Source organism: Aquila chrysaetos, chromosome 5 (genome assembly GCF_900496995.4).
Source record: "Aquila chrysaetos chrysaetos chromosome 5, bAquChr1.4, whole genome shotgun sequence".
Taxonomy (NCBI): Eukaryota; Metazoa; Chordata; class Aves; order Accipitriformes; family Accipitridae; genus Aquila; species Aquila chrysaetos.
The window spans coordinates 37,647,497-37,660,964 of record NC_044008.1 but is presented as its reverse complement, the minus strand read 5'-3'; the positions used below and the strand labels follow the sequence as shown (position 1 = coordinate 37,660,964).

Below are 13,468 nucleotides of genomic sequence, written 5' to 3'. Positions count from 1 at the left end.
TAACTCTATCCCAGCCAAAACCAGCACAAGTGCTCAAGTTGCTCCAGAGAAGTCATGACTCATCTTACAAGCCAATGCTTCTTGCTGCCTCTTTCCCTAAAATCCATTTTGTTATGTTCATGCTGGTTGTAGCAGCAGATGATACTGAAATTCACGGCCTGTAAAGAAATACTCTCTGAGACTCGTTTTGGAGTTTTAGAAAGCAGGCATTCTTTATTGGAGCGCTGGATGCACAGGGGATAATTCCACCTAGCGTGCGTGCCACAGCTTCAGCACAAACAGGTTATATAGAATAACTAATTACATATTAATCAGATTAGCATACATATACATAAAAATGATTATAACTGATTATCATAGTACTGCCTACATCCCATCATGCGCAATGAAGAATTCATTTGAGTTGAAGGGCTGCTTTTACGACCACTGACCCATTTGAGATTCTGTTGGTTGACCTTGAAGTCCTTGTTCTTCCATCTTGAAGCTTAACACAGTTTCAATCACATGTGGTCAGTTTCAACATTGTTCTCATCTAGCGTACAGGAACATCTAGTCATAAGAGCAAAGAACTACAAAACTTATGAGTAATTAATTACTAGTTAATCACTTGGCTACACTTTTGTAATTACCTCTACTAGCTAATCCTCTGGCTACAGTTTTGTCTATTGTTTCAATCATAATGTTAGTATATGATTTCTTGTAATCATTATCGAATCTCACTTTTACAGTTATCTAGCAGCAAACCACTTTCCACAGCTGGTAAAAAATATTAAAACCATAAAAATATTTAAGCAAACCATACAGAATGTGTGGGCATATGCTGTCACAAGAAAGTCTGGTTGGCTGAATTAAGAGGTGAATAGTGCTGAGGTAGGTCATATATTGGCATCACTGAGCCCTGCAGTGACAGTAGCTTGCACTGGAAACGTGACTATCTGGTGGCGGTATGTTCTTGTACTTTAGCTGGTGGTTGCCCTGTTCCCTCCGTGTGCATGCTTACGTGGGTTTTAGGACCTTAATCTGAAAACCAGTTTGACCTATCTCATAGCATAATCACACAACATTTAGTCCTTCCAATGATGCTAATGTGATTATTCATTTATAGAGTGTTACAGAACCCTTTGCCTAATGGGCCAGGTTAAATGAGATTATGCCAGATAAGGGAGAGAATAGCTTCATCACTTAGTGTAAGACACATGCAAGTAGCTAAAAGAGGTAAGTAGATTCCTTAGAGCTTAAGTGTTGCCGTTCATCATTCCAGAGTGAGCCTTGGTAGCTCAGGAGCTGTTGGTGAAATCCATTTCCCTAATTAGGAGAAAGTGCCTCCATTCTTGGGGAGGGATAGATAGTGTTTCTCCTGAACCTCGTTCAACAGGTGCTGAAATCTCTTTCTGACCAAGAGGAAAAAATGCTGGCGAGCACAATATTCTTTTGCACAAGTTTTTGTGCAGAATATTAATGATGCTCGGATAATCCTACCTTACAGATTCCCCTTGAACAATATTGCAGCTTAGCCTACTTCCCCCTGCCCTGGCCAGGCCTAAGGCTGTTGTTACTTTAGGAAGATGGTGTGTTCGCAGCACGTGGCAATGAGGAGAGGCTACTGCAGTGTGGGCTCTCCATGGACTGCAGTTCCTTCAGTGAATACACACTTGCTCTGGCAGGGGCCCCTGTGGATATCTGCTACAGCGTGGTCCTCCACAGGCTGCAGGGGGACAACCTGCTCTGTCACGGTGTCCTCCACAGGCTGCAGGAGAATCTCCTCCAGTGCCAGGAGTGTGTCCTGCCACTCTTTCCGCTCTGCCCTTGGTGTTAGTGGGATTGTTTCCTGCATATTTCTTTTCCTCGCTCTGGGCAGTGTTTTGTCCTTTCTTAAATATGTTTTTACAGAGGTGCCACCAGCTTTGCTGGTTGCTCAGCTGAAGCCACCCCTGCAGCACCGTCCCCCACCAGCCTTGCCATGTAAACCAAATCCACCCAGCTATGGAGGTCAGAGTTTTTCAAGGGTGGGAGTTAGAAATGGAAGTCAAGTAGCTCACAAATTTTATTAACACAGCTTGAAGCTGTAGGAAAGGTGTTCAAATGAAATAGCTTACAAGTTTTTTTTTTTTTGTTTTTGTTTTTGTTTTTTTTTTCAATTTGCATTTGCAAGGTCTGGGTGTCTCCTGCTCTGATTTGTAAGAAAGTGCAACTACGCCCCCCTTCTCCCGCCACCCCCAAAAAAACCCCCAAAGCCTGAACTGTACCACACCAACTGGGAAGCTGTAAGTTGAATTTGCTGGTGAAAAAGAGCAGCTGAAGGGCTGCTTTTTCTCTTAGAAGAATCATTATTGGTGCTCTTTGTCCCTAGAACAGGGGTGAGCAGACTTGAGATGCGATGAAACCTCCTCTGTGCAGTATATTGACCCTTCTTGAGAATAAAAGTACCTAACAAGCATAGTTTTTGCCTGCTTCCATACCTGCCTGCCTTTCTTTATCCCTCTGCAGCTTGGGGTACCTCCTATGTTGTACCTACCCACCCATCTCCAAGCCCCCAGCACATCTGCTGCAGGGTACGTCTTGACTTGTCTAGAGAAGTGTGCTGCTTGCTGTGGGCCCAGGTCGGGGGTGTTGTGGAGAGACTGCCAAAGCTTGTCTGACTCTCACCCCCTGCTCTTCTTCCTTGTGGGTACCAGTGGTACTCCCAAAGGCAACCTGGAGAGTGTCAGACACGACTGCAGAGCTCAGGGGGGGCATAGTCAGGGGTATGGGAGTGGTGAAGAGGGCTGACAAGCAAAGGGTCTGGGGTGATGTGAATGAAAGCGAACACAAAATCAGCAAAACGGCGCTTACGTGGGGTCACCTTCAGCACTTGCATGCAAGCAAGAACGTGCCTACAAGGCACCATTATGGAGAAATACCGCAAACCCTTTCTGGGCAATCGGCATGCTGTGCTGCCGCTCTGACGTGCCTGTGTGCTAATGCACACAGCACGGGGCATAAAGGTGAGGCGCTGGAGATCTGTGTGCAGTCACACAACTGTGGGCTTGTTGGGATGATGGAGATATGGTGGGACAGCTTACATGACTGGAGCCTTGCAATGGAGGGACACAGGCCAGGAGGATGAGGAAGCGGAGTTGTCCTTCATGTGAGGCAGCAGCTGGAGTACCTGGATCCCCCGACCTGGCTGTTCCCAGGGCCATCCATGGGCCAGGAGGTGGCACCCATCAGGATAGTCAACTGGAGCAGCTGTCCAGATCAACTCTTGGACTGAGGGTGTGACTGCCTAGGGGTGAGGGACACAGTATGGGATGCAGGGGAAGAGCATTTTGGCATTGTATGAGACTTATTATGGGATGTTCAGGGGGAGGAACCAAAGGTGGAGAAAAGAAGGGATCAAGGTGGTTTAGGGAGCCACAACTGTGGGAAAATAGAGGGATGAGGGTATGAAAGGGGCTGTGTATCATCTATCTAACTACCCATCTACTAGTTTGGGGTGTATGTGCCTCCTGGGGATACACGCTCAGCCTTGCTACTGCCTGAAGCTGGGGAGGTGGAGCCATGGCATCCTCGGCCATGTTGGGCTGCTGGATTTGGCAGCACCTAACAGAGCATCCCACAGGCGTTACACAAAGGGTGCTAGTACGGGCTCGCAGGCACAAAGAACTAGTAGCAGTGTCTGTAGCTGGTGGCATACTTTGGCTCTAATGATACATGTTTATTGTGGCAAAAATAAAAAAAGGGAGAGAGAGAGACAAGGGGGGGGGAGAGGAGGGAAACCTGTCCCCAGAGGCCAGCTGGTGTGAGAAGCACTGAGCTCCCAGATGAGCAGCAACCTTGGTCTCCCCTCCAGTACAGCAAGTTATGGTGGTGGTGATGATACGTTTTGTGTATTTTGCTTGATCCCATTTGTGACACTATTAGGGTGCTTAATCGGGTGGACGTGTTGCACGCTGACTGGTCACTGACTTTCCCTGAAAAGCTGGTTTTCGACAATCTTCACTGTAGAAATGGATGCCGTTGGCTGTAGCACGTAGTGAAGTTTGTCCTCCAAAACAAACGAAAACCTGCGAAAGAAGGAGTAGGGAAAGCGTGGGGTGAGACCAGAGGGCGAGGCTTTCCCTGGGGACCATCGCCCAGGGCCGAGGGGTGCAGGCAGGACCCCCGCGGGAACACCCCCACACGCAGGCAGGGAGGGCGCATACGAGCGCCGCTAAAGAGGCAGCGCGAAGAGGGTGCAGGAGTGAGCAGAGTGGCGCAGCGGAAGCGTGCTGGGCCCATAACCCAGAGGTCGATGGATCGAAACCATCCTCTGCTACGTACATTTTTCTCCCCCCCCCCGATTGGTTTTTTAATTTATTTTGGCTTCCCTCCCCGGACGCCTCGCGTTGCGCAGCCCCGGCGAGGGCCCTGCGGGTCCCTGCACCACCACTGCCCGGCGCTGGGCGAGACGAAAGGGACAGCCGGAAAGGGCCAAAAAAATAAAACCACCCAAAAAACCGCGAAAATTGCATGTGGCCCGTACGGGGATCGAACCCGCGACCTTGGCGTTATTAGCACCACGCTCTAACCGACTGAGCTAACCGGCCGCGCTGCGCAGCGCTCCCCGCGCCGCCCCCAACTGCCCTGCCGGCTCCGGGCGGGAGCGGTGCGCGGCGGGGCGGCCTCCGCTGCCTCGGGGAAAAAAGCGTGAGGGGAGCAATAAACGGATAGCAGAGGATGGTTTCGATCCATCGACTTCTGGGTTATGGGCCCAGCACGCTTCCGCTGCGCCACTCTGCTGCCGCAGCACTGTTTTCCCAGGTACGCGTTCTCATCCATCCTCCCCGCCCCAGCCCTGGGGGATGCTCCCACGGGGGTCTTTGCCCGCACCCCACGTCTGGGGGATGCTGCAATGGGGGGAGTCCCGCGGGGCTGGGTGAGCAGTGGTGGTACCCTCATCCCAGCAGCACGCACGTCCCGTGCGCGGTGACGTTAACAGCCCTGCTGTCCCCCCACACTGGGTGACTATGAATGAATGCGCTGTGGCTCGTGGCTGTCCCATCTGCTGTAAGAGCTTTGACCTTCTCCTGGGGACTGGAGATGAAGTCCCCCACCGTGTTGCTGGAAGCTGAACAGAGGAAAAGCCCATCTCGGATCTTCTATTTTTTTTGGCCAGCCTGGTAGGAGCTGCCATTCACCTGTTGGATACAACTGCCCATGCACAAGATTTTGGGAAAACAAGGCAGGTATCCTGTGGGGAAAATAAAAGAATGAAGGTGGGTGTATTTTTTGCACAAGTTTCTCACAAATTTGGAGGCCTGGCTTGCAAAACTGCTAGCAGCTGGGAGATTTTAATATTTTGGGGAAAAAAACCAAAAGAGAACATAAAGCCTGGGACCTGGGCTGCTCAGCACATCAGACTCCTTGTATCCACCTCAAACAGCATCAGTGTATTCACACCAGCTCTGTGGGAGCAAAACTCAGGTGCAAAGGGAGGACACCCTATCAGCACTGCGATTTGGCTCCTCATTTTGGAGGAGAAGCTGAGGCTGATACCCATGTGCTTACCCAGCACAGAGACTGTTTGTCCTTGTGGCGGGTTTCTGGCAATGACTGCCTGTCTTCCTCCCTCTTCACTCCCACAGCCCATTTCCAATGGGTGCAAGGAAGTGTAGTGGACCTCCTAGGTGTTGGTTTTATGCCACATCAGTGGTACACAGATGTTTTGGCTAAGCCCTTTACTCTTCTTGTGTCCTGGGATGACAGTCCCCAAGAGTTGCTGACCCTATCGATATGTTCCTGCCTTGTAGCATGTCTCTGCTTCAGGCACCTTGTTGGATTTTATTGACGGACTTGACTGCTAGCATCCAGTCAGTGGGGTAACAGCCACATCTTGTGCTGGTGCCAAAGTCAGGCCTGTCACAAGCCACAGCTCTGTCCCCTGGTCCTGCCTGCTTAAGCCACCTGGGTGTGCAGGACCTCCCAGGGTACTGGGACAAGCAATAGCAATGCATCATCTCACAAATGCTTTTCCTTGATCTCCCAAGGAGGTCAGCCAAGCACCCAACAAGGGCTTGATAGAGGTACTAGCTAGCCTAGCTCATGGGGCACTTGCTGCCTCTGTGGTGAGTTTTTACCTTGCCCCATGGGGGTACTGAGGTGTGTACTGGAGCCATGCTCAGAGAAAGGGATGTCTCACTTTTAAGCCATGTCTGAGTCCAAGAACTGGGCTGCTGCAGGAGGTGCAGATGGCATATAAGGGCATACTTTTTGACCTTGAAGACAGTCAAGCAGTAGAGCAGGTCATGCAGGGAGCTTGTGCAGCCTCTGTCCTTGGAAGTTTTCAAAACCCAGCTGTATGAAGCCCAGAATAATGTAGGCTGACCCCAATAGCTGAGCATTCTTTGAGGATGAGGAGGGACTAGAGATCTCCTGGGGTCCTTCCACTCATCTCAGGGTTGTTCTGTCTCAAGAGCTGTGTCCATATGCTCTGCTCACCTGTGGCATCAGGGAGAACCTGCCTGCTCCTGCAGCCCTTGCCATACAATTCGCTTGGAGCTGCAGTGCTTGCCCTGCCTCTTCCCCATGGGAAACTCCCTGCATTCCCCATTCCTTCACACTTCTCCCACTTGTTTGAGTGGCAGCCCCCAGCTTAGATTTGAGTCACCATACAGCAGATAATTGCAATTTTTGCTTTTCAAGACTGACAGGAGATGGACACAAAACATGGAATAGCATTTTGTGAAGTGAAAGGATCTGTATTTCCTGTTTAGAATGTAGGAAATTTCCCATATTTCCACATTTTTCATGTAAATCCTCCCTTCTCCAACCCATTCCCTCCCCAAAAGCCCCTGCCAGTTCCATACCTAAAACTCATTTCTCCCCAAATGTCCCTGCTCAATGCTCTGGCCACTCAGCACATCCTGACACCTACTTACCTATGCAAACACCTCAAAACATGTTTTCTGTTCTCCTGAGCTTTCTTTTTTTGCCAAGTTGTGGTTTAAGCCCAGCTGGTAACAAAGTACCATGAAGCCGCTCGCTCACTCCTCCTCCCTGTCCCTGGTGGGATGACAAGAAAATATAAAGAAAAGCTCGTGAGTCGAGACGAGGACAGGGAGGGATCACTACCCACTTACGGTCACGGGCAAAAGACAGGCTCAACTTGGGGTAAAAACAAAATCAATCTAATCTACTACCAATCAAATCAAAACAAGGATAATGGGAAGTAAAACCAAACCATAGAACACCTTCCCCCCACCCCTCCTGCCTTCCCGGCTCAACTCCACTCATGTTTCTCTCTCCCTCCTCCCCCCGGCAGCACAGGGGGATGGGGAATGGGGGTTGGGGTCAGTTCATCACACGTTGTCTCTGCTGCTCCTTCCTCCTCAGCGGGAGGACTCCTCACTCTTCCCCTGCTCCCGTGTGGGGTTCCTCCCACAGGAGACAGTCCTCCATGAACTTCTCCAGTGTGAGTCCTTCCTACGGGCTGCAGTCCTTCACGAACTTCCCTGGCGTGGGTCCTTTCCACAGGCCGACCTTTAGTCACAGGCTGCTCCAGCGTGGGCTTTCCCATGGAGCCATGGCCATCTTTGGAGGCATCTCCCTGCTCCAGCATGGGGTCCTCCACGGGCTGCAGGTGGGCATCTGCTCCCCCGCTCCCCTCCGTGGGCTGGGGGGGGACAGCCTGCCGCCTCACCACGGGCTGCAGGGGCATCCCCTCCTCCGGCACACCTCCTCCCCTCCTTCACTGACCTCCGTGTCTGCACAGGGGTTTCTCTCACATTCCACTCTTGTCCCCGTTGCAGGCTTCCCCTCTTAAATATGTTATCCCAGAGGTGCTACCACCGTCACTGATAGGCTCAGCCTTAGTCAGAGACGGGTCCATCTTGGAGCCAGGGAAGCTTTCAGCAGCTTCTCCAGGAGCCACCCCTGCAGCCCCGCCCCCCGCTACCAAAAACCCCACCACACAAACCCAAAACACCAATCTTGGGCTTTTCCTAGCACTCCCTTCTCTCCTTTTCCTCACATTGTTGAAGCCAGGCTCATTAGAAAGAGCCCAGGCAACACAGAGACAATGATGCAGAAAACGGGTATGTACTCACATTTCCAGCCCAAGTGTCCACCGACCAGCAGTCCTGCACTCCACTGCAGTGCCTTCCCACTGGTAGTGGGTGGGTTTTTCCCATGGCACAGCCTGATTGCCCAGGGAAATCCTCCTTCTCAAGGAGCCCTTTTTAAGGCAAGTCTTCCTGGAGGTGCCTCATGTTTTATCACTCCACTGCTGCATCCTGAAATACTGTTTTCTTTCATACCCATGTTCCCATACTGCACGAATAGGTCTGGAGTTATACCTCTAAGATACAGTTTTGAGCTGTCCTTGAGTAATTCTTCCTGGTACTGGCTCGCAAAGAGTTGCAAATAGCAACACTCACTTCGGACAGCCTGTCGATCACCTTGGAGATATTTGAAAGCCATCTGCACATGATCCTGGACAACTGGCTTTAGGTGGCCCTGCTTGAGCAGAGGGTTTGGACGAGATGAGTTCCAGAGGTCCCTTCCAACCTCAACCATTCTGCGATTCCGTGACATCATGCAGTGGGATCCCTAACCACCGACACACAGCTCGAGATGTTCTTGTGCCCCTCCAGCTTTCTTGCTGGCTGGGCATGAGAAGCTGAAAAATCCTTGACTTACTCAGTCTAAACACCACTTAGCAACAACTGAAAACGTCAGCGTATTATCAACATTCTTCTCATACTGAACCCAAAACATAGCATTATACCGGCTACTAGGAAGAAAATTAACTCTATCCCAGCCGAAACCAGGACAACCCTGGATTCAGTTTCCCGACACTCTTGTGGTGTGGCAGCTGGAGGTCTTTTGGGTACACCACTGTGCACATCCCTTGACTAAGCTGCAATATAGGTGTGACTTGAAACGTCTTTGGCTGCCTGGAGTCCCCAGGGTTATCTGTTACATTTGGGCTGGCAGATATAACACAGGCTTACGGAAACTCAAACCTTTTTGCACTGGAACCAAAATAAGATGATGTAGGACATTTCCAGCAGCGCTAGTTACCTGTGTTCAAGCAGCCAAAGCAAGCTCCTCTCAGTTGTTCGCTCCTTAAATGCTGCTGATTGTATTGACTAGATTGTCATTGACTTTGATGGGCATGTAGGTGCTGACATGTATAGATACCTACAGTAGGGTGTCATAATCTTGAACTGAATCCCATTCCCATATCCAGTCAACTGAATCTCTCTCCTTACTCTTTACTTTCTGGTGGGAGGAACTGATTACCATGGGATGAACTATACCAATATGCCAGCAATCAGTTTGTGTATTTGTCCTGAAAATATGCACAATTTTTTTTCTGACTTTGCTGGCATTTTGCTACAAATTAGGTTTATTTATGCTGGAGTCATGTGTTCTTATGACAATGATTTATTTTAGACAGGCTTGAAAGCTAACCATTATGTAGAAGAAGGGAAAAAGGCTTAAACATTTTGTAGTTAATGTACAGATTTTATGGCTTATTTCTGTAGTCTGTAATATTTTGGACAGTGACATTAAATGTATTCGTTTATTCATTATACAGATTATGTACATTTCTCAGTATTTTCCAACAAAAGCTAAAATGTCCACACCCTTTACAGACTGAGGAATGCATTAATTCTTTAATTTTTAACCTTTCAAGTGTGAACAATTTTTGGAAAATCAGTGAGACTATCTAGACAGAGGGACCTTGCTGAAGAATTGTCTTCTCCCAAATATCTTTCTCAGAGCATGCTTTACTTTGTTTCGTAAGCTGTATATGATTGGGTTCAGCATAGGAGTTACTACTATGTAAGAAAAAGCCACCATTTTGCTGCTGTTTGGCAAGAGACTGGACTTTGGCTTTAAATGTATCAAGCCAGTTGTGCAGTAGAACAGTGTCACCACCACCAGGTGAGCAATGCAGGTGAAAAAAGCTTTGCGTCTTCCTTCGGCAGATGGCATTTGGAGGATGGTATGGATTATCTGAATGTAAGAGGCTGCTATCAAGATAAATGGGATCAAAACAATTACCAAAACCAGATGTCTGAAATAGACCAGATGAACCACATTCAAGCAATGTTTCTCACACTCTTCATTTGCAACCAATGGAGTCCAGATAACTATCTTGGATGTAGACATCTACACCATAGGTGTAAAAACTAAGAGCAATCCAGAACATAACATTAATAAAGAAATGGTCTGTCCACTATAAACTGAGTTTCAACTTATTCTGACCTGAATTTCAGCTGTAGTGAGGAAAAAGAAAGCAAAGGGGCAGGCAAGAAGGTATCACGTGGCATAATATGTATACAATGACATTCATGGATTTATTTTGCTTACTTTACAATGTTCACTACATATTCTTGTTCTTTCTCTATACCAACCCCCAACTGATAGCAAGATTATTTACCTCTTTTGTTTCTCTGCTTATTTATTTTTAATATTTACAGCTATGTATTTCCAAGCTTTATTCAAATTAACTGTATTCACATGCCATATAATTGTGTCCGAACCTGTAACTCATTGAGGATTATTACCCCCCCCCCCCCTTTTTTAGCAGAAAGCAGCCCTCTGAAAGCCAGCAATTTACTTGTCTGTTTTCGCAGAGCTTCCTTTACTTCTTTGTTTCTCAGACTGTAGATGAGAGGATTGACCAAGGGAGTGAGAATAGTATAAAAAACAGAGAAGACTTTGTTTGGAGATATTTGGGTATCATGATGAGGAAGTACATAAACAGTTAATATTGACCAGTAAAAAAGAATCACCACAATAAGATGTGAGGAGCAAGTGGAAAAGGCCTTTTTCCTCCCACTGGCAGAAGGAATTCTCATGACCGTGATAATAATGTAGAGATAGGATGAGAAGGTCAACAGAAATGGAGGCAGTGAGCACACACCTGCCACAACAGAAGTGACAAGTCCCACCACATGAGTGTCACTACAGGAGAGTTTTATTATTGGGAATGAGTCACAGAAAAAATGTTCAATTTCATTAGGCCCACAGAAATCTAAATCTGAGATCAGGAATGTTAGTATAGAATTAGACAGAAAGCCACTTATCCAAGATGCAGCACCCAGCTGGAGACAGAGCTTGCCGTTCATACGGGATGGGTAGTGCAGAGGTTTGCAGACTGCTAGGTACCGATCATAGGACATCACTGCGAGGAGATAGCACTCTGCAGCTGCCAGGCAACCAAAGAAATAGTATTGTGTAAAACATCTGTTGACTGAAATACTTCTGTCTCCACCCAGATAACTAAGCAACATTTTTGGCAAGATATTTGAGCTGTAGCAGATTTCCAAGCAGGCCAGGTTGCCCAGGAAGAAGTACATTGGGGTGTGAAGGTGCGGATTAGCCACCATCAGCACAATGATGAAGGTGTTTCCAGTTATGGTTACAATGTAGATTGACAGAAACATCAGGAAGAGAAGAGAATCCAGTTCAGGGGCATTCCCAAATCCCAGGAGGATGAACGCTGTAACAACCGTTTTGTTTTTCCACTCTTGCTTTATCATAACTTTTGTACTAGAGATAAAACAGGAAATGTTAGCACCAATGAAGACCTTGACAGTTAAGACTCAAATAATGAAAGTTTCTTCACAGAACAGAGAAGCAAAAAGTCTTTGGATTATCAGACCTGTTATCTGATTTCCATAAAGATTTCTCACATACCAAGAGTCACATTACTTATTACTCCACATACTGAGAAGAGCACTTAAAACTGAGGTAATACCTGTGCTTCTTCTCTGCCACAAGTGTACTTTCTAACATGTTTCCAGTCTGTGCAAGCAAATTAAAAGTCAACTTCTTTCATTAGGTGCCATCAGAAGTTTTGCTGTATTCCTTTCTGTGGTGAAAAAAAGAAGTATTTGGTCTGATTGCTCCAGTAGCAACATAGCCATATTTCCATTGCTAATATGTATTGATGCATAATATATATTCACTATATATACATATGTAGCATGACCGTTAATGCAGACGTTTTTTCTTATTTGAAGGAGGCTGAAAAAGAATCCAGCTTCCACCCATGAAAATACGTATGAAGAACACCTATACCATTGTCAGCATACGTTCGCGCTGCCAAAAAACCCCCAAACACACACAAAAGCACCTTTCAGTTGTCTCACCCTTCAGTCTTATCAATGGGTAGAATGAAGGATTCCAGATTTAAGGAGTTTAATTCACCCTAAAACAGAGTAAGTCATTTTGTGAAAATACCTATTTCTTGTCACTAAGAAGTCAGAGAGAATTTAGTTGTCAGACCCTTAATCAGAAGAATACAGTTTAGATAAATCCTACTGCTTGTCATAATGCTCTTTTTTATTTTCCTCTCATGTGTACTGAATCACCTCATTCTCTAGATTTCCTTACAAATCCCATTTTCCAAAACTCCTGAGGCTTTGGCTGATCTTTCTGGATTTGTTTAGTACAAAAATACCTACTCCCCCCACCAAAAATTCAGTGGCCAAAACTAGACACAATACTGTGGTTAAGGCTATACTGGCAAAGGAAGCAAACACAAAATCTACTTCTTTTTCCTTCTGTATAGAGTCTTCTTGTCAGCTCTAGTTTTATCCAGATGCGCATGGAGTTGGGGGAGGTATTGGCAATTCACTAATGGGGTGCATTTTTCAAGCCCATGCACCTGGCAATACAAGTTCCAACCATGACCCTTCACAGACTGGGAGGGACAATCTTCAGCCCTATGGTTCCCTAAACACATCCTCTTGTGTAAAATATCCTCTATTACAAATCATCTACTACATATCCTCTATTACAATCCTCTATTACAAATACAACCTTGGTGGGTTTTTTTCAGCCCATTGTCTTCCTAAATCTAGCACTCCAATTTAGCAGCATCTATTTGAACCATCTTCAGCGGTATTAATGTCACCTAACTTGGAACATCTGCATCTAAGGCACTCACCTCAGATTCCTCTTATAGTCTACAGAGAGAAGTAAGTGCTTTGGACTGTAATCCATCCAACATGTTTTATATATCTACTCTGTATGAGCTAAATCATCTAAGGAAATTATTTATTTCTTTCCACTGACAATAGCAGGAGTTTAGATACTAGCTCAGAAGTCAGCTTCTGACATGCAGACTGCACTTCCTTTTTGATGTTGCTCACAACATTTAGGCACTATAGAGAGGTGACCAGCCACTGTAGCAGTGAAGGCCATATAAGGACACCTATCCAATAACTTACATCTGGGTCACTTATGATAGCATAACTTGGTAAGACATTTCTTTCCACAGATCTAATTTGAAATTTTCTTTTAAGCTTTTATTCATTCAAAACCCCAATTTTTAGCCAAATTGCCAACATCAGACAATGGAAAATGTTGGAAGTGTCCCCCGTTTCTGTGTCAATCAACAAACATTTCAGACCAACACTGTTTTTTACCTGAAGCCACAGGAACATTGAAATCCAATCAAAAAAATCTTTCACTTCTCAAGGTTTTG

At 46.7% G+C, this 13,468-nt stretch overlaps 1 protein-coding gene and 2 non-coding genes across 3 annotated transcripts; 1 reads left to right on the top strand and 2 right to left on the bottom strand.

Annotated features, from left to right (window-relative positions):
• The first annotated feature begins 4,225 nt into the window (after positions 1 to 4,225).
• On the top strand, positions 4,226 to 4,297 carry TRNAM-CAU. Its single transcript has one exon. It is a non-coding gene; the product is annotated as a tRNA-Met (tRNA).
• A 197-nt stretch (positions 4,298 to 4,494) lies between these two features.
• Positions 4,495 to 4,568, bottom strand: TRNAI-AAU. Its single transcript has one exon. It is a non-coding gene; the product is annotated as a tRNA-Ile (tRNA).
• A 5,919-nt stretch (positions 4,569 to 10,487) lies between these two features.
• LOC115341282 (olfactory receptor 476-like) lies at positions 10,488 to 11,516 on the bottom strand. Its single transcript, XM_030013999.1, has one exon. It carries the CDS (start codon positions 11,514 to 11,516, stop codon positions 10,488 to 10,490), a length of 1,029 nt encoding a protein of 342 aa, XP_029869859.1.
• Positions 11,517 to 13,468: the final 1,952 nt, after the last annotated feature.